Below are 25,211 nucleotides of genomic sequence, written 5' to 3'. Positions count from 1 at the left end.
CCCATATCAAACCTGTTTACACCAAATTTCCTCCATGAAATATACAAAGAAAAAAAGCAAAAGCAAAATGAGAATTTTGGTAGAGGGAAGCCAAAATAAACTACAATAAAATTTTATAAGCATGTATTCATATATAGAATAATAGACTATAGAAAAAAAACAAAGCCCAATTCTCCCTTCAAGGCTTAAATACAAGTTAATTGTTTCAGTCCCAAAAAAGTGCAAAAATGTATATAATTTTCTTTGTTGTTTTCCCACAGTTTAATTTTCACTTTGAGATCCTGGGATAATGGATATAATCTGACATTCAATGTTTCCTTTCCACTCATGTGATATCATGGTTCTGTGGTGCATGCATGTAGGAAAGACATCCCTTCCATGTGTCATTAACTACATGGTCATCCAGTGCCCCATCTGATCCAGGGATCCATGCTTCCTGTCTATCTGCACCTTTGAGCTTGAAGCTTTTTCTTTCAAGACACATATGTAAATACCTGAATGAAGCCTTGGCTCCTGGACTCAGGACCAAACTCTCCCCAGGGACCCATGACCTGGGGAGCAGGGCATACCCAGGTCCCCTCAGCAGTCACACAAAGCTTTCTTTGTGTTGCTGTATTCTGGGAGCTTTGCCTGGAAGGCAGCATTAGAGCCCCTTTATCCAGAAGGTACAGAGGTCTATACTCGTCCTCGACTTTTCTTCTCTATTTTACTCAACTCTTGGGAAACTTTTCACTGAGGGAAAATGGTTCCCTCTCCTCAAATCATTTCAAATATTTGGGCTAACCCAAGCTTTCTCAGTGTTTGGATAACCCAAGTTTCCTCAACCTTGGCGTTATTGATATCTTGGACCAAATAAGTCACTCTGCCTCTCACTGAATTTCTTCTGCACCAAGACGGAAGAACCTACACTTTACCAAGTCCCAAACACATTCTGCCAGTTTCAAAAGCATTATTCAACCTAAGTTCTTCTTTCTCACCTATTGCCTTAAAAGTTACACCACGTGGAGTTCCCACTGTGGCTCAGTGATAATGAGTCCAACTAGTATCCATGAGGATATGGGTCTGATCCCTGGCCTCGCTTAGTGGGTTAAGGATCCGGTGTTGCCATGAACTGGGGTATAGGTCACAGACTCTGCTCAGATCCCTTGTTGCTGTGGCTGTGGCATAGGCTAGCAGCTGGCCGATTTGACCCCTAGCTTGGGCACTTCCATATGCTGCAGGTGCTGCCCTAAAAAGCAAAAAAAAAAAAAAAAAAAAAAAACTTACACCACATCATGCTGGTACCACCTTTGTGTGCATATTACCTTTCACATATGGACTGCAGTAAATATACATATAGAAAGAAATTTAAGAGGGAGCAGAAAGGGATTTAACCACTAAATTCTGATCAATACAGCTGACTAAGAATTGTTGTTCACACTCAACACACATGCCTAGAGCTGTGTTTCTCCTTATTGAATTTCCCCTCCAGATTTAGCACTTAACGTTCCCTCTAGTGAATTACAGAGACTTAGGTGTTTGAAGAGAGAGGTAGATCAAAGATCTTGCATTTGATGCCTTTGTATAAGTCACTCTCAAGGAAACTGATGAAAACCAGCAATAACTCTAGTGACAGCAAATCTTTCATCAGCTCATCTCCAATAGATTTAGCTCCTTCTCCAGCTGCTGTATCTCTTATTTATTCATTCATTTATCATTCACTCATTTAAGTCTGGAAATAATGGCTTCTAGGTTCCCAGGACATAAATAGCCATTAGAGGTTCATGTAAAGCAATGTTGGAAATGACAGTTTGAGTTCTATGAAGGCCTCCAGGCCTTTATTCTGCCTCTTAACTAACTTACAGCCTTGGCACAAATGCAAGAAAACAGTTTTTGAACCTGAGGCTAACAGGAGAGATATTTTAGCTTCTGAACCCTCATGATGATCTAAGATTCTCCATACATACCTCATGTATGGAGAATCTCAGATAATTTCAATTTATTTTGAAAGCCTTGGACTCACACAAAAAGACTCATGATGCTACCCTGGGCATTTGCACTGACCTCAATTCCTTTTTTATTCACCATGAGTTGTTTTTAACTATAAGTTGTTTTTCTTTTGGCTTACAGAACTATACTATTGTTATATCACAAGTGTTGTGATATAAACCTGTTAAATGTTTACAACTATTTTTTTGGGGGGGAATTAATGACCGCTATAAAAAGTAAAAAGTTAATCACTTTTACTGTATATTGTTACATAGGTAAACTATGATGTGAAAGCACCAATCCTTCTGCTCTACTAAAATTCAGCCTAAAATAAGATTTTTTTTCCCCCTGAGCACCTCTGATCTGGTGTGGGGCATAAGCTAGGACCCACCCCACCCAGTCAGGGCTGCCCAGAGCTGGGCGGGAGCAGTGGCTTTTCTCTCCAGCCCAACAGACTTGTGCTTGAACTCCAATATTATTTTAGCATACAGAGTGATTAACTTATAGCTCCTTTTCTCTGGCTGAGGTCACTTTGGGTTTGCTTATCTGCCCTTAGTCATTCTACATAGTCTGCTCTACTCTGCACTCTACATCAGTATAGTAAATCATGCTCATTCTTATTCAGGATCTGGCTTATAGGTTTACAGCAAAGTCAAACTTTTTTTTTGTTTTTTGGAACCTGAGAACTGTTTGGTTCAGAACTCTTTTTTTTTTTTTCCTTTGGGGATTCAAGTAGTACTTTGGCTTTTACTCAAAGTACGTTCATTATGAATATTAATAATTGTTTGGGTAATTGGTGAAAATGTCAATTTAATATTGTTTTCTGAGTAACATTGCAAAAAAACCTCAACCACTTTTTTTTAAAAACATAGCATGTAAGCACTAATATTGATATAGCTTTACTCTGTGCCAGGCTTTTTGTTAAACAGTTCATGCCATTTAATCCTCACAACTGTGCCATGAGGTATATTATCTCACTTGGATTCCCTTGAAAACAGTGCTTGAGACAAGGGCTTCAGTGTGGATGGTTTAGGAGAAGTGATCCTTGAGGGTGTGACTGAGGTAGAGAAAGCCAGACAGGGAAGGAAGAAGAAGAGTCAATAAAGAGATACATTATTTGGAGGCCATGGTGGGCAACAGGGAATCAGTCTGCGTGACCTCCTGAGAAGTGAAAAGATGCCTCCCACAACTGTCCAGCAAAAGGACAGGATGAAGGGGCATTTATCCACAGGTTCCCATGCCCCACTGGTAAAGGGTTACCCCAAGAGCTAGGGAGCTCTCCCAGGGCAGAAAACAGAGAAGCTTGGCCTTGATGACTCTCAGGAAGGAGAGTGGATGCAGCCAGCAATGACCACAGCAGACATGGCTAAAATCAGAGGTGAAATATGTGGGCTGGGGCAGCAGAAGCTTCTGACACAGTTACTACCTCCCCATTGTGTAGGAGGAAACCAAGGTATGTGATTACCTCACCTGTTCAAGGTCCCAAGGTGGATCAGTGGTAGAGTCAGGATTTAAACATGGGCCATCTGACCACAAGGCCAGGGCCCCAACCATATGTAATGGACCCTCCCTCATGAGGGGGGATGAGGGTGACACCCCACTCTTCCCTGTGTAGCTCCACCCCTGGGTTTAAGCAGTCCATCCACCAATTTCATTTGGAACCCATGTTTGGGACATTTATTCAAACACTGCACTTTCTTCTTTGGGAATACATTTTTTCAAGTTGCAACAATATAAGAAAATGCTACTGCAATGTTGCATCTGCATTTTGGGAGAAAAATATCCCTTCCATTTGAGGTAATGTAGAAAGAGAGAAGTTCAGAGAGGATACCACCTGGGGGGGGGGAATAAAAATTAAAATATCACCCATACAACTTTTTTTGAGTTCAGAAACTGCTTTTCAATTTTTTATTAAAACATAATTCTTCAAAGCATATAGAAATACACCCGACCATGACCTGTTAGAAGGCAACCAACTGCTTCAAACACACATAAGAAATATGTACCAAACTCTGGCTCACCAGAATTTATTAAGTTGTACATACACATTATCAGAAGGACACCAACACTTGACAGATTCTTCTACAGGACACAATTTTCTGAGAGATTATGTTTCCCCTTGAAGAAAGCTGTAACAATTGTGAAGGTTTTGAAAGATAGTCTTGAAGGGCCACAACATGAAGAATCAGGGTGAGGGACTACAGATGGCATGCACAAAAGCAGGGGCCCTGGGAGAGGGGTGGCAGGCCCCTGTTCCCTCAGAGGGCACACAATGCTTCGAGGAGAAAAACACAAAGAGGAAGGCACTCCCTCCTCGGGGAAGGACTCACATTCAGGAATCACAAGACAGTGCACCCAGGAGAGGAAAGGAAAGGAAACTCCCTACACTGAATCTGACCTTCCTCTGAGGGACAAGGGCCAGTGTGGTTGAAGGAGAAGATCCATGAGGACCACTGCCTTTGGGATGTGGAGTTTGCCTCTGAAGATGCTCGCCTCCCCTTAAGCTTTCTCAAGGCACTGGATTGGCTCCCCTGTGTACTATAAACAAGAACAAAACACCCTCTAGAGAAGAGCAGAGCTGGCACTTGATTCACCCTCACTGACACTGAAGTGTCATCTGTGGTTTGAATTCAGCCTGATGAAACCACCTCAAAGTGGATTTGAATCACTGTGGGAAAAGACTACAGAATGTGAATATTTCTTGGTCTCTCTTCTCCACCTCTAAGCTTCTCTCTCATTTGTTACAAGAAAAAAAAAAAAAAACTTAAGGGGGGAAAAAACATGTAAAGAGCTTGCAGTGTTTTCCAACCAACACTGCAAACTAATCTTTCTGAAGATTTAGTGATGCCAGGAGAATGTCAGGATAATCAAGGATAAAATATCTCCCTTCTCCCCAGGCATGTCTGTTGCCATATCTGTCAAATGGAGCTGCAACAGTCACACATCCTTCACTTACATTCCAGTGCAGGAGATCCAGACGAAATGAGTCACGTGATCAGAACTTTCAGAGAAAAGGTGTCAAATGCCAAGGCCTCACCCTCCCTAAAGATAGAGACCGTTATAAAACATTTTTAATATTTGTCATTTTAAAATAGGATTTTCTCTGTAGCCACAGAGCTCCATCATTATCTTGGGCTTCCTTAGAATACCCCTGTTCTCTTTCTCTCCATGTATTCTCTACTTAGAACTGGGATGTCCCCAGAAAATGCACACAGAGTACTCACCCAAGACCTGTTTCCCACTACCCAGCTTTTGTCTCCCCAGAGAGGAATGTAGACTTTACTAAGGACGTGGATCACTGAAATAAATATATATATATACGCCCTCAATAAAGAGGACATTTGATTTTATATAGGTTTCCTTCCCATTCAAAAGCACTCAGCTCATATAGGAAGAGTCAACCCATACTGGGTTGCAATGAGATCCTACAAATCAATCTCAGGGCCCAGTGAAGGAGGGCAGGAATGTGGAAGCCCTGTGGCTTCCAGGGATTTACAAGCCTTGCTAGGAATCCACCTTTGGGAAAATGCTCACTTTATTGTTCCTGCTCATCTTCCGCTCCACCCTGCCTACCTTGGGCATCTTTGTCTGGATCAGCTCTTCTGGGGTATTGCCCAAGGGGGGAAGCAGCCTCTTCTTGTTGTTTCGGGTCTCTGAGAGCCACTGGGGAGGCAGCTCAAAAGGCCCAAAGCCAAACTGCAGGGAATATTTGTCAGGGAATGTCTCAGGTTCCATGGGGATGGCTGGCGCCACCTGGGATATGGAGTCCACTGTGCCTGGAGGCAGTGCAGGGGTTGCAAACTGTGGCCCCTGCTCTGCCTCCAGGCAGGGGGTAGGCAGCTCCTTGGCCTGGAGGTCAGCTGAGCCGGTGTACTTGGCTTCACTCTCTTCCTCATCCTCCATGGGCTGAAAGATCTGCTGCTGCCCAATGTGGAACATCTCCAGGAGCTGGCTACCTGAGCGCACACTGGGCTCCAGGCTGGCCTCAGCCATACCGCTCCCGGCGCTCACAACATTCCGGCGACTGTAGCGGTGGTGCAGTTGCACCAAGGTCCCAACCAAGCACTTGCGGACAGATTTGTTCACAGTGAGGAAGAGCACAGGGTTGGCCAGCAGTGAGACTTTGGGCAGCCAGATGGCGGTGAGCCGCAAGAAGACGGAAGTGTCGGGAACATTGAGCACGGTCTCGTAGATGACCAGTGTGGCATAGGGGACGCTGCAGAAGATGAAGACCATCACCATGGAGAGCAGGGTGGCGTGCAGCTCGGCCTCCCGCTGGGAGGCATAAGGGATAGAGATGGTGTTCTGGGGGGTCCGCAGCGCCGCTATGATGACCTTCTTCTTCTGGCTGGCACTCAGGGCCCGGCGGATCAGTATCAAGAAGAAGAACACCACAGCCACAGGCACGATGACCGTGGTGATGTTATAGATCAGAACATAAACCAGGTGTCCCAAGGAGTTGCTCCAGACTTCGGTGCAAGTGGACATGGCATAGATGTCGGCCACGTTGGTCACCGCAAACACAGGGACGCTGGCCACCACTGCATGGGCCCAGATGTATATCACTAGTTCTCGGGACTTGGCATCAGATATTTTTCTCTCCAGCGGATAGAGGACTGAGTAGTACCTGCGAAATGGACGAGCAAAATTCATTTCACAGAAAAAAATACTCTATTTATTTGGCCACACCTATGACATGCAGAATTTCCCTGGGCCAGGGATCAAACATGTGCCACAGCAGTAGCCAGGACCACAGCAGTGACAAGGTGGGATCCTTAACCCGCTGAGCCACCAGGAAATTCCCAAAATACTCTTTAAATTAGAAGAATCTATATTATCGAAAGCAGGAGAGAGGAAAGAAAGGGTCAAGTTCTTTTATTCTGCCTGGGACAGAGCAAACTTCTGGAGGAATTAGGAAGCTAGACCTTAAGTTTTGAGGGCTGGAGTTTCTGCTGTGGCTCAGTGGATTATGAACCCAACTAGTATGCATGAGGATGTGGGTTCGAACCCTGGCCTCGCTCAGTGGGTTAAGGATCTGGCATTGCCGTGTATAGGTCACAGATGTGGCTCAGACCTGGTGTTGCTATGGCTGTGGCATAGGCCAGCAGCTGTGCCTCCATTTCAACCCCTAGCCTGGGAACTTCCATGTACTGCAGGTGTGACCCTAAAAAGCAAAAAAAAAAAAAGTTTTTTGAGGATTTTGCTTTGCAACTCATAGCATTATAATTATTGCCACCAGGACTAAATCCCAAAGAATGCCCTCAGTATAAAGGATAGCTCCATCTGCTGTAAAGACATCTGTTTTTCAACTGAGAGGTAAAGGGTAATTTGTAAAAAATTGTACATGGGTTAGAGGAGCTTGAGGGCAATTTTCAAAGCCACTAAGAGAAAGAAATTTGTCTGCATATCCAAAGCAGACTCGTGCCACAGTGTATACGCATGGATATCATTAGCATTTTCAGCCACAGAAGAACCCAGTGTGCAGGATGGACTCTGATAAAGTCTTTCCACAAAATCAATTTGACTGAAAAAAATTATGCCTCTCAGTAGCCATTGTTCCCATGATAATCGCTCAGCCTCCCAAGAGCAATTAACAGGTCTAAAATGTCTGCACAATTAGATTTTTGTTAAAATCAGATATTTTTGCTTCAAGTTCAACTTGATTATTCTATAACCACCTAATCAGAATTCCAAAAGCACCTTGTGTCATTAGCACCTATGATCTGCATAAACTAATTTGTGAGCTCTTAGACTCACATCTGTCATGAAAGGGTAGCCAGTCGCCATCAGAAATATGGCGAGTTTCTTCACCCTCGCTTGGCCCACATCTGTGCAGTGAGCTAGCGCTGAACCTCCCAATCCTATTAACAAGCATTCATTCTTGGGGCCAGATGAGCATGCATGGCTTCCTGTCACAAGAACTTAGCACCACCTATGTGCTAGGTATTGCGTCAGGCACTGGGCTGCAAAGATGAAAGGACCCACAGGAATGTTTCTAAAGTAAATGAGGAAAGAGGCATAAAAACAAACAATTATAAATAAGAAGATGACAGCGCTACTGGAGGTACGCATAAAGGAGGTAAGGGAAAGGAAGCACCTGGGAAAATGTCAAGAGAAAGCAGCACTGTGGTGGAGTCTGGCAGGGGGCAAGCTGGGGGAGAGACGATGCAAACACAACATGACCATGGATGACCAGAAACGGATGGAGCATGGTAGAATGTGTTCTAGGTCTCTTTCTGGGAGGGGAAAAAAAGAGAAAGAAATGTGTAAGTTATGCATGCTTTCAATTTTTTTCTCTGAATATTGATAAAACTTTCTAATCACAACTCAGTAAATCCATTGTGATGGCCTCACACCCACACAAGAATACATGCCAGGAGTCCACTGTCTCTGATTCCCATTTCCAAACTGCCATGTAACAAACTCAGGCTTCCAGTCATTTCTGATTCCTATATGTTGGGAAATACACTGCAACACAAGCATATAGGCTCACTATAAATCATCTGTTAGTGTATATGGCTCTAGATGATGCAGGAAGCGTTAGGTGGCCTCTCAATTAACTTGCTGACTTGGTGCCATGAAACAAATATCTGAGAAAGAAGTGAGAGAAAGGATTGTTTTCTCTCTTTGTCTTTGTGCACGCCATGCTTATTCTTTTGAGTGATATGCGTCTCTGAGTAATGAAATTTACCTACCTTATTTTTCTACTAAAAGAACTTGTTGACCTTTTTAAATAATTAGGAATTTGGGACTAACAGATACACAATAAGGACCTATTGTATAGCACAGGGAACTATGTTCAAAATCATGTCATATCTTTTCCTATAATGGAATCTGAAAAAGAATATATATGTATATTCATATATATGTGTGTGTGTAGATAGATAGATAGATATCTACAACTGAATCACTTTGCCATAAACCTGAAAGACTGTAAATCAACTATACTTAAAAAAATAAATAAAAATAAAAGATACACTGAAAAAAAAACAATGGCAAAAACACAGTAGATTTTCTGTTGGAAAGAAAATATGGATTTCTTATTATTTATGTATTTTCTTGTCTAAAACAGAAGGCCCAAAAATAATCCACAGAGATTGCTGAATTTTTTCCAGGTAAAACAGCAAACTGTCTAGAATAATGTGTCCCCACTCTTGTTGAATCCTACTCTTAAAAAATCTCCAGGATTCATAGCAGTATTATTCACAATAGTCAAAATGTGGAAACAATCCAAATTGCCATCAACTACTAAATGGATAAACAAAATGTGATGTATGCCTACAATGGAATATTATACAGGAATAAAAAGGAATGAAGTTGTTAAGAGAGTAGATCTTAAGAATTCTCATCTCAAGGAAAATTTTTTAAAATTGTGATGTATATATATATATGAGATGATGGATGTTAACTGAAGTTACAGTGAATTATTTCACAATATGTGTAAGAGTAGTCATTATGCTGTATACCTTAAACTTACACAGTGCTATACATCAATTATAACTCAATAAAAATAGGAAAAAAAGAAGTACTAATACTTTCTATAACATGGATGAACCTTGAAAACATTATGCTGACTAAAAGAAGCCAGATGTAAAAGAACACATATTGTATGATTCTACTTACATGAAATATCCCTGCAAAGCAAACATAAAGAGACAGAAAGTAGATTAGTGGTGGCCTGGGTCTGGGCATGGGAATGGGGAGTGGCTGAAAAATGAGCATGTGATTTCTTTTTAGGGTGATGGAAATGTTCTAAAGTTCAATTATGATGATGCCTGCACAACTTGGCAAATATAATAAAATTCATTGACTTGTACACTTAAAATGGGTGAATTTTATGATTTGTAAATTATACCTCAAGAAAACTATTTAAAAAAAAAACTTTCAGAAAAGAAAAGCCTACTATGTGGACTGCAGACATAAGACCTCACCTAGCAGGTAGTAAGGGTCACTGGAAGGGCACACATGCCAGGAACACTGAATGGATCAACACAAAAAGCATGAGAGTGCCCATTGGGATACAAGCAGGCTTTTCACTCAGCCTTTTCAAGGTTATATTCCAGTGCTGTGGATGTGTGGATGGCACTTTCAGGTGTTCACAGACCTCCTGTTGAGCATGGAAGAGACATGAGGTCATAGAAAAGTGGCAAACTGGCATTGCTTGATACAGATTCAAGCTTGCTGAAGGGATTCAAATGGCCCATATACTAATTATTTTGAATGCAAATTAATTGCCAACATTTTAAAATGACAGAATTATAGATCTCCAATTTTCTTCTAAAAAACGGAAAGTCTGGCCCACTCAGTCTTGATACTCACAAAGCAACTATTAGCTGCATCTACTGAGTAATGACCCCTATGACCAGGAATGCAAACACCCAACCCTAACCTGGCCCAGGTCACTTGGCTTTGGCACCTGCCTTGTCTGCCCCTGCAGAGGTGAGTTTCTAGGAAGAAACTGTCAAAGGGCTGGAGGGGTTCCTGGCAAGATAGGGTAGCAAAAGGATTGCAGACATTATATCTAAGAAGGCGCTAACCAGAGGGAATCCTAAAGAAAGGGAGACAAATAGTGGTGCAGCTGTCCAAACGCAGGCCACAAATAATTCATTTAGTTCTTTTTACCCTTGAGGAAACTGAGGCTCAGAGAGGTTAAGCCACTTTGCCCAAAGCCACCAGTGAGAAAGCAGCATAGGCAGGACTTAAAGCCAGACTTCTGGCTTCAGAGTCCCCTCTCTAAAGCACTTTTCCTACTATTCAAGGGGCTTTGTGCGACCATGTCCCTCCAGGCAGATGTTGGGCAGCTACTGAAATCAGGGATCCAAGCCAGGAGGACCAGGCTGAAGAAACCCACAGATTGACTATGCAATCCATACCCTCACAGGAGATAAAGATATTAAGTATGTTTTAAATGGACAAAGAGTTTTAAAATTCTAAATTCATCTAAAATGTAGTTAAATTTATCAGAGGGTACAAAGTCAGAAGAGCCAGAACATTCCCTTCAACAACTTTTCTTCTCCGTAAATCTTGAAATCAAAGGTTCTTATGAACACAAAATACTTTCAGTTTTTGTTTGCTTATTTAATTTCATTCTCTAAAATATTATTTCAACTGTATTCATGAAGTGCTAGCAACAAAGAGAAAAGGCAGGAGCCTGTTGATGAGTGAGATCTTCACAATTCACTTTTATAAATTTGATCAAATTATGTACAACATAGTAGCTAGGATATAAGATTTATTTCCAAAAGAGCATCCTTTGGCAGCAAAACGGATGGACCTAGAGATTATCATACTAAATGAAGTAAGCCAGATAAAGGCAAATATATGATATCACTTATATATGGAATCTTTAGAAATGATACAGATGAACTTATTTACAAAACAGAAACAGACTCACTGATATAGAAAACAAACTTGTGATTAACAAAGAGTGGGAGATTGATACAGAGTTTGGGATTAGCAGATATATCTACTATATATCAAATAGATAACCAACAAGGACCTACTGTATAACACAGGGAACTGTACTCAATATCTTTTTTTATAATGATTTTTATTTTTTCCATTATAGCTGGTTTACAGTGTTCTTGTAATAACATATAATGGAAGAGAATATAAAAAAGAATATATATACTTAGAGATATATGTACAACTGAGTCACCTTGCTGTATACCTGAAACTAGCACAATATTGTAAATCAACTATATTTCAATAAAACTTTTTTTAATTAAAAAAAGATGGGGTGTTCCTGCTGTGGCTCAGTGGTAACCAACCCAACTAGTATCCATGAGGATAAGAGTTTGATCCCTGGCCTCACTCGGTGGGTTAAGGATCTGGCATTGCCATGAGCTGCAGTGTAGATCACAGACTCGGCTAAGATCCTGTGTTGCTGTGGTGTAGGCACAGCTCCAATTCAACCCCTAGCCTGGGAACTTCCATATGCTGCGGGTGGGACCCTAAAAAGACACACACACACACACACACACACACACACACACACACACACACACACACACACACACACGAATGGGGAAAAAAAAAACAACCACCACAACATAAAACCTTGGAAATCTTCTAAAGGAATTCTGGTGTTATCTAGCCAGGTCCAACTGAACTGTCTAATCATTTGTTAAATGACCACTGAATTGGTCTCTTGTTCCTCCAGAAATGTTTTCATCTTGCATCAAAAGGCCCTAATTGCAGTGTTAGCAATCTGATGAGCAACCTACTGCAAACTACAATACAAATACCGCCAGTTCCAACCCAACTGAAACTATATCATGACGCAGCTCTGCCCCAGCATCCTCATGAAGCAACCTCTCCAATGCCACATCTTTTCTCAATGGTCCAATTCTCCAAAGCTGCTGTCTTTTGTGAGGCAACTGTTCAGCAATTCATTCTTTCTGTTGACCACAAGCAGACTAAGAAGCAGTGACACTGACTATTTACTATTTGCTTCATTTTTCTAATTTTTCAATATACTTAAAAAAAAAAGTTCAGCCCCTGGTGACCTGATCTTACCTGTCCAAGGCAATGGCAGGGAAGCTGAGGATAGTCACAGAGCAGAAGACTTTGTGCAAAAATTTGAGGACCTTGCAGAAGAGCATGGTGTAGATCCACCAGCAACAGTGAGGGCTGGTGCTGAGGATGATGTCGAAGGGCACGCAGACCAGGCTGGCACAAATCCCCGAGCAGGCCAGGTTTTTAATGAACCTGTTGGTGACAGATTTGAACACGGTTGTGCGGCAAGTTGACCATAACACCATGAAGTTTCCTGGCCAAATAAGCAAAAATAAAAACAAAAAATTTTTAAATAAAAAAAAGACAAAAAAGGAAAGAAAGAAAATACAGGTTAATGAAATACTGAAAAACCACATTTGAGAGTTCATTTCAAAGAACTTAAAGACATTATATTGTGAATTTATATGAAATTATTAAATCACTTTTGTACATATCAAAACATCTAGAAGAATCTTTAGTGGTGGTTTTTGTTATTGAATTTTATGCATACAAGTATGATGACGATTCTGTCGCACCTGAGTATAAACCAATTTTCTAGGTATTACTTAACCTCTGCCAGTCTACTCTGGCCAAGTTGACAAATGACCTCTGCATTAACCAAATTCTGTAATAAAAACAAGATGAAAACCACATATGTGGCTTAAAATTTTCTAAGAGCCATATCTTTTAAAAGTAAAAAGAAGCAGATGAAACTTCAAGAGTGTAATCTATTGAACCTAATACATCTCAAACATTTCAACATGTCATCATTACTTTAAAAAGTATTAATGAAATATTTCCATTCTTATTTTTGCACTATGTCTTTGAGATTTGGGGTGCATTTTTCAAATGGAAATGTAATTGCCACATAACACTCTGTTTTAGGTGTGTGTGGTATACTTTTTTTTTTACAACACATTGTCGATTCAGACTGGTCACTCTTTTTTTTTTAGGGCTGCACCTGCGGCACATGGAAGTTCCCAGGCTAGGGGTCAAATCAGAGCTGTAGCCACTGGCCTATGCCACAGCCACAGCAATGCCAGATCCTTAACCCACTGAGAGAGGCCAGGGATTGAACCTGCGTCCTCATGGATGCTAGTCAAATTCGTTTCTGCTGAGCCACAATGGGAACTCCCACACGAGTTACCTTTTTCAAGTTCTCCTTGGTCACACGCAGATAGTGACCACTGTACAGGCCTGCGATGTTCTAGACCTTTAGCATCAGTAACACACTTGTCTGTCTCTCTGAACATATTCTCCTCTTGTGGCTTCCACAGGCCTACAGTCTTTTGTTGTTCCTTCTAACTACCACGTCTCCTGGCTGCTCCCTATCTTCTCCACTAGACCTTTCTCCATCCCCTCTCCAGCCTCTCCCTAGGTTAAATCACTCTCTCGATGGCTCTCCACTGAAATGCTGGTGACTCCCACATTCATGTCCCAAACTATGCCTCTCTTCTCAACTCCAGATTCCTGTTTGCCAATAGACATTGATTCTCCACCCCCTCTCATTCTATAATGCCTGTCCATGGGCCTCAAGAGACTACACATTCCATCTCTGCTATGGGCTTATTATTTATACTTTAAAAATTTTTTAGTATTTTCCCAATATTTACTATATACATTTTTAGTTACTCACACAGTCTACTTTCAAATACTGTTACACTGCTTCACATGTAGAAAAATAATCTTATAATGATATATTCCTAATTCTCCTCTCCTAACTTTCATACTTCCATTATCATACATTTTACTTTTATATAAATTATAATCCCAACATTCATTGCTGAAATTTTTAATTTAAGAAGACAGTTAACTTGTAGAGCAATTAAAAATAAGAGGAAAGAGCTCTTTTGTGGTGCAGTAGGTTAGGGATCTGGTGTTGTCACTGCAGCAGCTTGGGTTGCTTCTGCGGTGGGGATTTGATTCCTGGTACAGGAATTTCCACATGCCACAAATGTGGCACAAAAAAAAAAAAAAGGAAAAAACCTTTTTATATTTATCTTCATTTTAACCATTTCTTGAACAGATCCAAGTTTCTGTCTGGTATCATATTGTTTGTGCCTAAAGAACTCCCTTTAACATTAGTTCAGGTCTGCTAGTAATTAATTCTCCCAGAATTTTTTTTTCTGAAAATATCTTTCTTTTTCCTCCATTTTTCAAAGACATGTTTTCTGGGTATAACCTTCTGAGTTGAGAGCATTTTTTGCCTCCAGTACTTGACAGATGTCATTCTATTATCTTCCAGATTTCATAGTTTCTGATAATATGTCTGCTATAAATCTTACCTTTGTTTTTTGTGTAATTTGTCTTTTTTCTCCTCTTTCAAGACTTTCTCTTTCTCTTTGGTTTTTAGCCGTTTGAATATGATGTGCCTAGAAGTGTGTGTGTGTGTGTGTGTGTGTGTGTGTGTGTGTGTGTGTGTGTGTGTGTGTGTGTTTACCTGGTTAGGGTATTCTGCTTCTTGGTTCTTTGATGTCTTTTATTACTTTTGAAAAATTCATGGCAAGTATCTCTTCAAATATTTCTTCTGTCCCATTCTCTCTCTCTTCTCCTTCTGGGGTTCTAATTACATATAATATGCATTATAATAAAAAAGTCCCCCCCACCAAAGATAAGTACATCCTAATCCATGGAACCTGTGAATATGTTAGGGTATATAGCAAAGACAAATTAAGGTTCTAGTCTTTGACCTTAAGCTAGGCAGACTATCCTAGATCTTCATAGTTTATTTTAATTCTCTATGTAATAATTTCAGTATCTGGGTCATATCTGAGTCTGGATCTTTGATTGCTCAGTCTCTTGACAGTGGGTTGTTTTTCTTGCTTTTAAGTGTGTCTCATAATTTTAGATTGAAAGTTAGGGAGTTCCCGTCGTGGCGCAGTGGTTAACGAATCCGACTAGGAACCATGAGGTTGCGGGTTCGGTCCCTGCCCTTGCTCAGTGGGTTAACGATCCGGCGTTGCCGTGAGCTGTGGTGTAGGTTGCAGACATGGCTCGGATCCCGCGTTGCTGTGGCTCTGGCGTAGGCCGGTGGCTACAGCTCCGATTCAACCCCTAGCCTGGGAACCTCCATATGCCACGGGAGCGGCCCAAGAAATAGCAACAACAACAACAGCAAAAAAAAAAAAGACAAAAAGACAAAAGACAAAAAAAAAAAAAAAAAAGAAAATGTATTTTTGGGGAGTTCCTGTCGTGGCGCAGTGGTTAACGAATCCGACTAGGAACCATGAGGTTGCGGGTTCGGTCCCTGCCCTTGCTCAGTGGGTTAATGATCCGGCGTTGCCGTGAGCTGTGGTGTAGGTCGCAGACGTGGCTCGGATCCCGAGTTGCTGTGGCTCTGGCGTAGGCCGGTGGCTACAGCTCCGATTAGACCCCTAGCCTGGGAACCTCCATATGCCGCGGGAGCAGCCCAAGAAATAGCAACAACAGCAACAACAACAACGAAAAGACAAAAGACAAAAAAAAAAAAAAAAAAAGAAAGTTAGATATAGTCTTTAGAATGGTAGATAGTAATAAATACTATTTACAGGACATTGGGACAGACAGACACACACAAAGACTCACAGACAATTACACAGCACTACTTCAGTCAGATTCCAGGTCCCAGGCCATGGATCAGTAACTTCATTTCATCATCCCATAAATATATGTAAGTTTTCACATAGGCAAGAAATAAGAAGTAACATGTTTGATAATTTGTTAAAGTGGGAGAACAGGAAAAGAAGATAAGGGGAAAAAGAAGGACATTGAGAAATACAAATATTTTATGTGGAGTAGTCAGGTCCTATTACTGCATCATGCTACAGACCTGTGCTTCCTAAACCTGCATAATCATTGGGATCTCCCAGGTAGCTTTATCCTGTTAAAATCTATGTGGGGAAAGAATCTGAAAGAGAATGGATGTATGTACATGCATAACTGAACCATTTTTTTGTACAGCAGAAATCATCACAACATTGTAAATCAACTATGCGTCAATAAAACTTTAAAAATGAAAAAAATTAAGTAAAATAAAATGCGGATTTAGTCCTCAGCCCAATTGAATCAGAATCCTGGAGGGGAGGGGGGGCTAGGAATCTTTATTATTATGGGCCTAGCAAGAATTTCATAGGACTGGCCAGGTGCACTGCCACAGCCCCTCACTGTTAGCCTAAACTGTATGGAGTACATCAGTGTACTCGTTGTTTATTCAAAAATAAAGAGCGATCCTCCCCAATTTTGATGGCAAAAACATGCAGGTCGCACTGTGCTCTAATTATAGTCTCCATAGAGCCCCAAGGAAATCCTTTTCTGCTGCTCAGCGTGGCCTGCAGATACATAAGGAGCTACAGCCGCATTTCCTACTAGAGGAGAAACACAAGAAAGGATGACATCCTTTGACCAGTGTTTTATTATCAATGCTCATTGACTTGTTGCATTTCTCCCTGTTGCTCACCATCACTGACCAAGCAGAAAGGGATAGAACAATTTTAATTAACTTTAGTGCATTTATTTCCATTTTTCAAAAATAAGCTCACGTAGGCAGTAGGCTTAAAGTTCATTGGGACCATATATTTTGTTTTACAAAGAAAAGGAAAAACTGAAAAATATGGATGCTTACTGAGAGCTGCACAGGAAAGCAGGATGGAACAAAACAGAATGAAATCCAAGATTCTTGCTCTCTTGGCTACAGTTCAGATGTTTGTGAAATACAGTTTATACCTTGGCCATCAGGACTGCCAATTACTCAGAGATCTATTTTAGGGCACTATTTTTGTTTCAGGTTTGCTTTTTTGTATCCCAAGTGACATGCATTAGTGTTTCTTATGATTACTGAGATAAAACATAGTTAATTTTTTAAAATTGAAGTATAGTTGATGTACAATAGTATATAAGTTACAGGTATGTAATATAGTGATTCACAATTTTTAAAGGTGATACTCCATTTATAGGTAGTTTAAATATTAGCTATATTCCCTGTATTGTACAATATATCCTTGTAGCTTATTTTATACATAATAGTTTGTATGTCTTCAACTCCTACCCCTACAATGCCCCTCCCTCCTTCCTTCTCTCCCTTGGTAAACACTACTTTGTTTTCTATATCTGTGAGTCTGCTTAAGATAACACAGAGTTAATTTTTAAAATTCAAACAATGGATAAAAGTATGAAAAAGAAAGTAAAAATTACCCACCCAGTGATAACCCCCCTGTAAACTTTACGTATTGATCCTTCCAAACTTCTTTTTAAATACATGGACTTTCTGTTTATTCCAATAGGACCAAACTATGCACACTGCTTTTTTAGATCTTTTTGCTATATCAACCATATTTATATGACAATAAATAAAAATAGATCTATATCATCATTTTAATAGCTACATAAAAGCAACGGTGCTTTTATGGTTATATCCTAATTTATTTTGTCTATGCATATTGATGAATTTTTTTAAAGCTGTTTCAATACATCTCTATTATACAATGTTGAGATCAACATCCTTATATATTTAATTTGAAGGAATTGAACTGATTATTTATTAAGAATAATTTCTAGATTTATTAAGCATAATTTCTGGGTCAAAGAGCTTGCACATTTTTTAATATATATTGCAAAATGACCATCCACATAAAGCATGTGAGAGAGCTGGTTTCCCCATATGCTCACTCAAAGTTCTCTGTTCTAAAGAATTCTAAAATATTTGGAATTTTTGCATGCTTCCTCAATCCTAGGATTCATGTTTTCCTTCTTTCTAGAAAATTTTCATCCATTGCCTCTTTGACTTTTTCCCTACCTCTTTCTTATCTTCTTCAGGAACTCTTTATTAGACCTATATTATACCTCATTCTATTCTCTTAACCTTTTATTCATATTTTCCATTTTCCATCAATTTATCATCTTCTGCAAACTGAGTGGTATTTCTTATGCCTTCCTTCCATTTTATCAATGTTCAACTTATCTGGAAGTAATCAGACCATCTTTTTTCTTTCTTTTAGCTTCTTGGGTATCAAACTTCTTGAAATTTGTATTTGGATCTACTTTAAACTGCCTACTCTTGATTCCTAGTGTCATTTAATTTTGCCATTTGTTGGGTCTGCTGGCTCTCCTTTTATGGTTTTCCTCATATAGTTTTTAATGTTCAGTTATGAGCTCAAGGTGTGTGGCGGTTGTTTTTCTATGGCAGGCTATAGTCCCTGGTTGTGTAAATGTTTTGAATGGCTAGCCAAGTGCAACAATGTCTGTTGAAGGACCATTCTGAGAAAAGTTAATTGTGTAGGAAAATTTTTACCCTAAGGAGAAGCAGGATATTTTAATAACTAAGAGCACAGACCCTGAAGCCTTACTCCCAGATTCAAGTCTCAGCTCTACCATTTACTAGTTGTGTGATCATGGGTGAATTAACTTCTCTGTGCCTCAGTTTCATCATCTGTAAAGTGAACATGATAACAGAGTTCCCGTTGTGGCTCAGCTGTTACGAACCTGACTAGTATCCTAGGATGCAGGTTCAATCCCTGGCCTCACTCACTGGGTTAAAGATTTGGTGTTGCCAGGGAGCTGTGGTGTAGATCACAGACACAACTCTGATCTGGCATTGCTGTGGCTGTTGTGTAGGTTGGCAGCTGCAGCTCCTATTGGACCCCTAGCCTGGGAACCTCCATATGCCATCAGTGTGGCCTTAAAAAGAAAAAGAAAAGTGGACATGATAACAATACCCATGTTCCAGGGCCATTGAGAGGATTAAATGAGCCAATACAAGTAATATATGTATAGTATAAACAGCTTACTGTGCATAATACATGCTATGTAAGTGGATAGGTCATTGTTATTATGAGTTGCACAAAGGTTTGGAGGGCACCAAGGAAAGGTCTGACAGAGAGAGAGTGAGAGGCTGGGCCTGAGGAAAAGAATCCTGGAGCCATATATAGAGAAGATAGAAGAGGACAGCTCCTTGGAGGGACTTGGAAGCTCAGGAGTGAGAAACAAGGTGGGACTGACTAGCTGATAGGTTCCAAAGGGAACATTGGAGTCTGCTAAGGAAGAAACTCCTAGGTTTACCCTGTGATGGCTCCTTGGCTACTGCTGAAAAAAATCACAGCAGATTGTCTTGTGGGGTTACAAAGGGTGCCTGGGATTATGGTGTTCGGCAGTTGTGACAGCTTCAGAGCTTTGCCCTCAGGCCTGTGGGACACAAATACTTGTCTCTCCTCCTCACTGTCCTCTGGATTCAATGACTTCACTAAGCCTTGTCTCTCTAGCAGGGAAGGCAGGGGCTGCTGGAAGATCTGCTCTCTCCTAGAAGTTCAGCCTCCACTTGAATCGCACATGACAGGTCTCAAAACAAGGACGTCTCTTCTCCAGATGGAGTCCTGCTTCTGGAATCCATCAAGCCTATTATAAAACAGTCCAGACACCCTACAATCTTACAGCAGCAAACAAATATGATACATCTTATTAAAGCCCTAGAGTGAATTAAAAACCACAAAGGGTCAAAAAAATAAAAAAAGGAATCAATGATCTTGACATGGTTTCATTAAGAGAAATGAAAAATCTGGAGTTCTCCTGTGACACAGTGGGTTAAGGATCTGGCATTGTCACTGCAGGGGCCTAGGTAGCTGCTGTGGTGCAGATTTGATCCCTAGTCCAAAAAATCTCAAAGTAATGATGACTTTCAATTCAAAAAAAAAAAAAAGAAAAGAAAAGAAAAATCTCAAAGTAATAATGCTTTCAATTCAATTATCTGAACAGCTTGAAACCATCAAGAGATTATTTGTATCATTATGGGAAGAGGTTTTGAAATGCTATCTGGCCAAAGATAATATTAAAAATAATAAAACAGTGATTATACCTATACTTCATTATTTGTTTTAAAAACTTTTAAAAACATTAATACTTACCCATGATCTTCCCAATAGGAAGACACTAAGCACCCTTGTGACTTTATTTTTATTTTTTAAATCTTATTTTCTATTTCTCTTTGTTTATTTATTTTGACATGCAGAAGTTCTTAGGCCAGGGATCAAACCCATGCCATAGCAGTGACCTAAGTTGTAGCAGTGACAAGGCCAGATACTTAACCCACTAGGCCACCAGGGAACTCCCCCTTGCACATTAGATATACAAGTTGAACAATAAAGAATTTTAATTGGAATTCAAATTTTGAAAAAATTTTATTCAAAATTATTTGAAAAAAAGGAGTTGCCTTTTGGTTCAGTGGGTTAAGGATCAGGTATTGCCATTGCAGTGATGTGGGTTTGATCCCTGGCCCAGATAATACTGCACACCACAGACGTGGCCCAAAAAAAATTATTTGGAAAAAAAAAAAAACAGTTGACCTTGAACAAGGCAGAGATTAATCCTCATAACTTAGAGTGAGCCCTCTATTTCCTCAGTTCCTCTGCATCTGTGGATTCAACCAACCATGGATGGTAAGTACTATAGTATTTACTATTGGAAAATATTCGTAAGTGGACCCATGCAGTTCAAGCCCACATTGTTCAAGAGTCAACTGTATTCAGTTTCTTACCACCTCACTAAAAAGTTAATGTGTCCCTGAACATCTTAGGGTGCTTCTCCATGTTATTTAGGTTCAGATGTAGTTTCATTAGAACAATGGCTTTTGCAAAGAGCTGATTTTATATATTTCTTTCTTTCTTTTTCTTTTTTTTTGGGGGGGGTGGGGGTGCATGCCTGCGGCATATGGAGCTCCTCAGGCTAGGGCATCAAATCGGAGCTACAGCTGCTGGCCTACACCGAAGCCACAGCAATGCCAGATCCGAGCCATGTCTTCGATCTACACCACAGCTCATGGCAACACCAGATCCTTAACCCACTGAGTGAGGCCAGGGATCAAACCTGCGTCCTCATGGATGCTGGTCAGATTCATTTCCTCTGAGCCACGACAGGAACTCCAGCAAAGAGCTGATTTTAAAAGAATGCTAGAGAACAAAAATAAATGTGAGATTGAAGAATTAAACCCATTTTGAAGAAGAGCAGAGGTACAAAAGTTAGTTGATTAATTTTACCAAAGCATTCAGTAGTTCCCTACCACCAAGAAAAAAGCAAATGCAAACCTCTCAACATCACATAATACCTTTTAAGATACAATCCTTGGCTGCTCCCACACTCACCACCCAGTGTTGCAGCATCATGATAGAATAAAATGACTCTGGAAATTTAAAGGGAAAATCCATGATTTTCTCTGAATCTTACACCTACTGTCCAAGCAATGGGTTGTTCCCCAAAGGGAACTCCCTTTCATAAAAAAGAGTGAGAGAGAGAGAGAGAGAGAGAGAGAGAGAGAGAGAGAGAGAGAGAGAAAGACAAAATAGGAACAAAGAACTCCTCAGTGTAAAGAGGCAAATGGTACCAGGAAGGTTCAAAATAAGACACTGTGAACCTAAGGACACAAACATTAAAAGTTAAGTTTCATACAGAAGAGACCTGTGGTTGCCAAGGGGGAGGAGGAGGAAATAGGATGGATGAAGAGTTTGGGGTTGGTAGATGCAAACTATTACATTTAGAATGGATAAGCAATGAGGTCCTACTATACAGCACAGGGAATTATATCTACTCTCTTGGGATAGAACATGATGGAAGATAGTATGAGAAAAAGAATGTGTGTGGGGGGGGGGACTGGGTCACTATGCTGTACAGCGGAAATTGATTTACGACACTGTAAATTAACTATACTCTAACAACAAAATAGTTGTTTCAGAGTTCACATTTCCAAAGGAAAGTTTAAATAGTTCTAAACAGGATTCTATCTTATTCTGATTTTTTAGAAATCTCTCTCCCTTTAATATATGTGGGTAAATTTCCTGCCTATGCGGGGTCAGCACTGACAAGGTGATAAGTCGCTTTTTGCCACCGATATTATTATGAGTTATGACTGTGGCAAGAAAGTGGCAGAAAGCCAGTTTGTAGCCGGAGGGTTGTGCCTGGTGGTTTTCAATGCAATTTGCTCTTTCTCAGAGTCTAAAATTTGAGCCTCTCCATTACTAATGAAGTGTCAATTTGCTGTAACTTGTGATTAAACTATCTAATATCTGCCCAACTTTTAAAACTGATCATTATTAGCATAAGAAAATTGTTACTTTAGTTACCATTAATTTGATTCCAGAGGTTTTTCTGAAATCATACAGGAGGTTCAAATTAAGCAGGAATTAGATTAGCAGGAAGAAGCTATGTAGTAAGTGTATTAAAATCCATATTGAATTTTAAATAACTGCTTTGAATGAAAAGCATCTTATGAAATATATATCCCCAATCTAACCTTGGATGGTTTCTCCCTAGAATATCTGTTCCCAATAGTTCAGAGAAAATATTAACAGGATTTGGTTTTATAATATATAAGAATATACAAAGAGCTTCCAACAATAGCCTCTTCCAGCCAGCTCCTATGAGGTTGCACAAAAGATTTTAGGTGAATCTGCAACAAATGCACATGTTTTAGGGTTAAAGTATCCCAAAAGATAAGGCAAACTGTACAGCACAATCAAAACAAAAAGATCCCAGTGACCATAGCACAAAGCCCCTGAAACGAGTTCAGTCTCTCACATCTCTTAACACACAGCAAGATACACACAGACCTAAAAGATAAGAAAGACCCAGAGCATCTGAATTGATAACTGTCTCTCTTTCTTCAACTGGTCAAATTTTTTCTACATAAACAACTAGAAAATGTTCATAGTTTCACAGGATTCCTCGATCTCTTATCTTTGAATATTTCTGAAAGGTATATTATCCCCTGAAAAAATATGACAAGAGTCTCAGTATCACTGGCCCCATCTAACTGTGACAGCTTTTAACCTTTAATAACCACAGGCTCCATTTCCTCCTCAGTAGGTGTATGAAGAATGCTTTCAGGGAAAAGGAGGAAACAAGTTGCCTAAGTCTATCATTACACATGCTCCCCAGATCTGCATCCTAACAAGTCATTTTTTATTGTGTGGCGGTGAAAGAGTTCACTGCCCTAAATGTCTACTACACAGGCCATTTTACTAAGAGGTCCTTGTCCATATTCAATTGCTTATGAAGGGAGGGTCTTTGAAGGGAAGGTCTGTATCTTCTGCACCATTTGTACTGCATTTAGCCTAGAGGGGTTATTTCTCCAATAAAATACTGTAAGATTATGAAGCCTGAAAATAACTTTATCTGGAAATTCTGTTGACCCTCATGAGCACCAGTCATGGTTTTGTATCTAGGAGTTGCTTCATAAATACTCAGATAAATGAATAAATATGAGCTTGAAGTTCAATATAATTTTATCAGAATTATTAGAATTTTTTCTGTGTACTCAATTTTGTAGATACATCTATTGATAGCAACTGCCTTTGCTCAATAAGCTGCATGTTTCCTATCTCCCCATCACCAGCACACAGTGTCAAAGCAGCTGGAGAAAGATGCATGCAACGATACATCAGATTATACTATAATTAGCCTAGTGAATGTACGCAGAATACTCATGCATTCTATTCTCCTACTCCTTCTGTTCCACTAACTACAATTATCCAGTCTGAAAGAGAAAATTATGTTGTAAATATTTTCAAAGAACACAAGGGTAAAAGATAATTAGAAAGGAAAGTAAGCCCAATCCTGCTTCAGTCCAAAGGGACCCAGCATAGCTGATGCGAGGTGGAAGAGCAAGATTTTTGGAAATAAGAGTCTCTTATTCCTTATGATCTGGCACAATCTGAAAATGACATTAATTCAAAGTTGAAAATCCCATTTTTTTTTCTTTAGCTGCATCTGGAAGGAGAAGGGGAGAGGCTGGAGGGTAAGAAGAAAGCAACAACTTTCTAAAACTTCTAACAGACTTCAGGCCACTCCCTCACTGCTGGGGAGGTTCCATTTGTAGACGTCCTGTACTTCCTTCATCACTTTCTCCAATTCCTGCAGGTAAGGAGGAGGCCTGCAGCAGAGGGGTGTTTGTAGAGTGAGGAGCTGGGGCTTGGAGAGGCAGAGCAGCAGATGGCACAAGAGCTGGAGGCAGCCAGATCCAGGCCAGGGCCAAAGCAGGGAAGGCTCTGGAAGGAAGTGATGGATCTGAATGAAAGGCAGTGCAAGGTGGAGAATAGAACACAAGAAGTACTGAAAAGATGAGTTGGAGCACACTGCCCATCAGGGTCAGCCAACAGCATAGGAAATGGAATAAATGCTCAGATAAAACGCTAGGAGCCAAGAGCTCTGTAGAAAGGGGAGAGTGGGGCAAAGCAAGCAAAATAATGGATTGGGATATGGGTAACAGGTAAGGAGCCTGATAATTGAGACAGACTCAGTCTAGACCTTGAACTTGGATATCATTCCTTGTGAGGCAAGAACTGAACCAACAAGACGCCTTGCAGGTATAACACAATTTTGGAAATACCTGCAATGAAGTGTGAATGGATGAACAGGAAAAACACCTGTCAGAAAGCAAATCCTAAACACTTCTCTTTTTCTCCTTTCCCTTTTTGTCTCCTTTTAGTAGCAGAGGATGGAGAGAAAGAAGAGGACAAAAATCAAGAGCAAAATAATAGGGAGAATAATTTCAATTCCATTTATCTCCCATACCAAGCCCTATTTTGTGTGTACACTTCCCAGTGACTATTTAAGGAAACCAAGGCCTTCTGTGCCTGAATCTTCATTAGTCACATTGCTGAAAACCAGACAAAAGCTTTCTTTTCTTAGTTCTAGAAAAGAATCCAGGATTCATGATTATGGTAACCACAGTAATACAGATAAACAGTGAAGAAGAATTCTCCTGATATTTTAGCATTTCATGAATAATC

The 25,211-nt window shown here is 40.2% G+C and overlaps 1 protein-coding gene across 18 annotated transcripts in view; it reads right to left on the bottom strand.

Moving 5' to 3' along the window:
* Positions 1-3,967: 3,967 nt before the first annotated feature.
* The window catches only part of GPR176 (G protein-coupled receptor 176), a 139,355-nt gene continuing 118,111 nt past the window's right edge, over positions 3,968-25,211 (bottom strand). For 4 of the 18 annotated variants that reach the window (XM_084974277.1, XM_084974332.1, XM_084974270.1 and 1 more), the window contains 3 exons: positions 12,487-12,739; positions 5,542-6,595; positions 3,968-5,010 (listed from right to left, as the gene is read on the bottom strand). In XM_084974277.1, coding sequence (XP_084830403.1) covers positions 5,002-5,010; positions 5,542-6,595; positions 12,487-12,739 — 1,316 coding nt within the window. In that variant the 3' untranslated portion in view covers positions 3,968-5,001. Of the gene's footprint in view, positions 5,011-5,321; positions 6,596-12,486; positions 12,740-14,905; positions 15,028-21,294; positions 21,417-25,211 lie in introns of those variants that run through there. The other 14 variants (XM_084974288.1, XM_084974291.1, XM_084974357.1 and 11 more) reach the window with 8 other exon arrangements.

This window comes from Sus scrofa, chromosome 1, assembly GCF_054392235.1.
Source record: "Sus scrofa isolate SSC_HxYL_T2T_F1_AM1 chromosome 1, Sscrofa_HxYL_maternal_Yorkshire_Landrace_v2.0, whole genome shotgun sequence".
In the NCBI taxonomy this organism is placed as follows: Eukaryota; Metazoa; Chordata; class Mammalia; order Artiodactyla; family Suidae; genus Sus; species Sus scrofa.
Note: the sequence above shows the minus strand (reverse complement) of the source record. Positions and strands in the feature narration are given on the sequence as shown.